Source organism: Myotis lucifugus, unplaced genomic scaffold, assembly GCF_000147115.1.
Source record: "Myotis lucifugus unplaced genomic scaffold, Myoluc2.0 scaffold_999, whole genome shotgun sequence".
Taxonomy (NCBI): domain Eukaryota; kingdom Metazoa; phylum Chordata; class Mammalia; order Chiroptera; family Vespertilionidae; genus Myotis; species Myotis lucifugus.
The window spans coordinates 1-3,899 of record NW_005872047.1 but is presented as its reverse complement, the minus strand read 5'-3'; the positions used below and the strand labels follow the sequence as shown (position 1 = coordinate 3,899).

The 3,899-nt window shown below is 67.1% G+C and overlaps 1 protein-coding gene across 1 annotated transcript in view; it reads left to right on the top strand.

Annotated features, from left to right (window-relative positions):
* APEH (acylaminoacyl-peptide hydrolase) overlaps window positions 1–3,893 on the top strand; it is a gene marked incomplete at its 3' end in the record, with an annotated part of 11,889 nt that extends 7,996 nt beyond the window's left edge. Inside the window, exons 3-11 of the mRNA XM_006107069.1 lie at window positions 299–488; window positions 570–727; window positions 887–1,024; window positions 1,110–1,201; window positions 1,277–1,317; window positions 1,403–1,524; window positions 2,029–2,089; window positions 3,160–3,257; window positions 3,882–3,893. Coding sequence (XP_006107131.1) covers window positions 299–488; window positions 570–727; window positions 887–1,024; window positions 1,110–1,201; window positions 1,277–1,317; window positions 1,403–1,524; window positions 2,029–2,089; window positions 3,160–3,257; window positions 3,882–3,893 — 912 coding nt within the window. The remainder of the gene's footprint in view (window positions 1–298; window positions 489–569; window positions 728–886; window positions 1,025–1,109; window positions 1,202–1,276; window positions 1,318–1,402; window positions 1,525–2,028; window positions 2,090–3,159; window positions 3,258–3,881) is intronic.
* Window positions 3,894–3,899: the final 6 nt, after the last annotated feature.

The window sequence follows — 3,899 nt, the reverse complement described above, 5'->3', positions numbered from 1 at the left end:
TAAAATAGTTAGGTTCAATGTACCTGGCCTCATCACCGGGGTGCTAGAGTAACTGCAAGTTTACAAACCAAACCAAAACAAAGGCCCATGACAACCCTTCCCAGTGAAACAGTATATGCATTCTTGTCCCAACCTTCCGCACTGGCTGAGAATTTTCGAACTTGAAGGGATCATCTGATCATCTAGTCAGCTCCTCACCTGAGAGACCAGATTCTTGTACGCCGAAGTAGCATGCGGTGCGCATCAGGCGAGAACGCAGAGGGCTTGGGAAACACATGACGTAAGTCACCGGTACCAGGATGTCACAGTGTTCCTGCAGCCAGGCGTCAGGCATCCAGAGCAGGAGCTGCACCCGAAAGTGGGCAGTGGGGCTCTGCTGGGGCGCAGGCAGCCTGATGCCCGATGTCCCCAGGTCTGGGAGAAGAACCGGAAGCTCAAGAGCTTCAACCTGTCGGCGCTGGAGAAACACGGGCCAGTGTACGAGGACGGTGAGGCGCTGGCGGCGACAGGCGGGGTGGGCAGAGGGGCGGCCGCCGCCCGGGGCTCCCCTGACTGGCCCTCTCGCCCAGACTGCTTTGGCTGCCTGTCCTGGTCGCACTCGGAGACACACCTGTTGTATGTGGCAGAGAAGAAGCGCCCCAAGACCGAGTCCTTCTTTCAGACCAAAGCCCTGGACGTCAGTGATGACGACGTGGCCGAGCCCAAGAAGCCAGACCAGGCCATCAAGGTGCTCGGGGCCGCGGCCAGTCCGGGAGGCCCTCGGGGCAGCCCTGGGCTCCGTGCGCGCCCTGCCCGCCCTGCACCTGGCAGAACTGGGAGGCACTGGCTTCCGGGGCAGGGCTGGCCCTGGCATGGCAGGGGGGCGCTGAGTGTCTCGTGTTCTCAGGGGGACCAGTTTGTGTTCTATGAAGACTGGGGAGAAAGCATGGCTTCCAAAAGCACCCCGGTGCTCTGCGTGCTCGACGTGGAGAGCGGCAACATCTCTGTGCTCGAGGGCGTCCCTGAGAGCGTGTCCCCCGGACAGGTGAGCCCGCCGCCGCCCTCAGCTTCTGGGGCAGGGCCCTGCCTGAGATGCCCCTGCTCACCCTGCCCTGGGGTCTTGCCCACAGGCCTTCTGGGCCCCAGGAGACACGGGCGTGGTGTTCGTGGGATGGCAGCACGAGCCCTTCCGGCTGGGCGTCCGCTTCTGCACCAACCGCAGGTGAGGCGGGGGGCAGGGCAGGGAGGGGCTGGGGCGCAGGCCGGCCCTGATGCCGAGTGTCTCTGCTGGTTTCAGGTCAGCCCTGTACTACGTGGACCTCACAGGGGGGAAGTGTGGTAAGTGCGGGGCCCCTGAGTTGTACCGACCCGCCCGGCCCGGCCCGGCCCGCCCGCATGACGCTCCCGCTTCCGTCTGGCCCAGAGCTCTTGTCAGATGGCTCCCTGGCTGTCTCCTCTCCCCGGCTGAGTCCAGACCAGTGCCGCATCGTCTACCTGCAGTACCCGTCGCTGGTCCCCCACCATCAGTGTAGCCAACTGTGCCTGGTGAGCTGGGGGTGGGCGGGCCGTGTGCAAGGGGATGGGATGGGGGAGGCGCTGAAGTCCAGCCTCGCCTCCCCACGGCCCCTCGTGGGCCTCCTGTCCCGGGTGGAGGGGTGGGTGAGTCCTGCCCGTCCTCTGAGGCAGGGCCCCAGGCTGGGGCTGCCAGTGCCACTGGACGGAGGGCACCGGAGGGCTGTGCGCGGTGGAGACTCGGGCCTGGAGAGCGAGGAGAGCGAGCTCCGGTGCAGGAGCCCGACCTTTGCCAGTGGCACGTGGCAGGCTCTGCGAGGGGCTGCGTTACGAGGCTCTTGCCCAAGAAGAGCTCTGGGCCCTGGAGAGAGTGGGAGTCAGGCCCCTCCAGACCGTGGCCCAGCGCACCAGGAAGGAGGCACAGAGCTCCTCCCGGGCCCCCCCCCTTTCCCAGGGTCACCCCAGAGAGGCCTGGCGCTGAGCTCCGTGCCCGGGGGCACCGCCAGTCCCGCGGCCTAACCGTGTGTCCCCTTGCAGTACGACTGGTACACCAGGGTCACCGCGGTGGTGGTGGACGTGGTGCCGCGGCAGCTGGGAGGTAAGGGGCGTGTGGCTGGGGGTCGGCGGAGCCCGCGGCGTTTTCCTGCGTCCGCCACCCCTGCGGGGCCGGCCCACGTGCAGCCTCCACGGGGAGCAGGGCCAGCGCCACGGGAAGGGTCCGAGCAGTCACACTGGGGGGGCGGAGGGGGGGATGGCGTGCCCGGCCGCAGCTCCCAGTGAGATTTCTCCGGGTTTCCCAGCAGCTGCCTGGAGCCGCTGCTCCTTCCGGGCTCCCAGAACCTGCCCTGGGGCCGCCTTGTCCCACCCCCGCCCCCGCCCCGCCCCAGCCCTCGATCAGCAGGCGCCTGGGCGGGTGCTCTGGGCCGACAGGCTCGGTCACAGTCCCAGTACCCCAGGACATGAGCGGTGAGCGTCTTCTCAGGCCGCCGGTCAGTCCGGGCACCCAGTGGGCAAGGGCGCCTTTCCTCCCCTCTGGCTGCAGGGACGCAGCTGGTGCCTGCACCTTAGCCAGTGCCCTGACCTCCCTGTCTCCGTCCGTGGAGGGCGGTCACCCTGCCTTCCCTGTGGCATTGATCACGTGAGGGTTAAATGAGTGATGACGATAAAGAGCAGGACTGCCCGGCCGGCGGGGCTCGGGTTGAGCGTCCACCCATGAACCAGGAGGTCCCGGTTTGAGTCCCGGTCGGGGCACAGGCCCAGGTTGTGGGCTCCATCCCCAGTGGGGGGCGTGCAGGAGCCGTTCCATGCTTCTCTCCCATCCTGATGCCTCTCTCCCTCTCCCTTCCTCTCTGAGATCAGTAACATTTTTAAAAGAGCGGGTTCCTCCGCCCCCTGTGCCAGGCCCCTGCTCACCTGGCGCCGGAAGAAGCAGGTCGCCGGAGAAAGCGGGCATTTTCCTCGGAGCGCCCGGCGTTCCCAGAAGCCCCCTGAGCTCTGCCTTTCTTGGGCCTTCGAGAGACCCTGCCCTCCACCCTGCCCCCCAATGCTCCCTGCCCTCCTGCGTCAGGGGTGCTCCCCAGCAGCCAGCCTGACCCTCCCGCCCCCGCACGCACACCCCGCACACACACCCCGCACGCCTGGACGCAGCCCCTGCGCCTGTCTCCGCAGAGAGCTTCTCTGGCATCTACTGCAGCCACCTGCCGCTGGGGTGCTGGTCCGCGGACAGCCAGCGAGTGGTTTTTGACTCTGCTCAGCGCAGCCAGCAGGTGAGGGGCCCTGACTGTGCTGAGAGGCGGCCATGACCCACCCCCGGGCCCCTGGGCCTAGGGCCCCGCGTCTGCTCACCCACCGCTGGCTGCAGTACCGGCCACCAGGCCTCGCCCCTAACGCCCTGCCGGCCCGTCCTGGCTCCACTTGTCCTTGGGGCTCTGGCTGCCCTGGTGGCCCCGGTGCCGTCCTTGGTCGTGGTGCCCTGTAGCGGCCACGACAGCTTCCCTGGCCTTCATCCTCCGCGACACAGCTGCACCCCTCCCCCAGGCATCGCCGGCTTGGGATGAGGGGGCTGGCACTGGGGGGCCCTACACCCTGTAAGGGGAGTGATAGGGGGGCAGAGGCCTCTCCCAGGGGGTGTGACAGGCCCCTGTTGGGTGTGATGCCATGTGGTCCGCATTCTGGCTCAAAGGCAGCCCTCACACTGCCCAGGGTCACTCGCACGTTGTGACGGGCTAGGATTTGAACTCAGTCCCTCAGGCCGCTCCCTCCTGTCCTGAGTAGCCGTCACACTTGCTCACAGCCCTGGCCTGGCTCAGGCTCCCTGAGGGGGGGGCGAAGGGGGGGCGGGACCCACAGGGCCTGGGACATGAGGCCACACGTGGCTCCTTTCTGCTCAGGACCTATTTGCTGTGGAC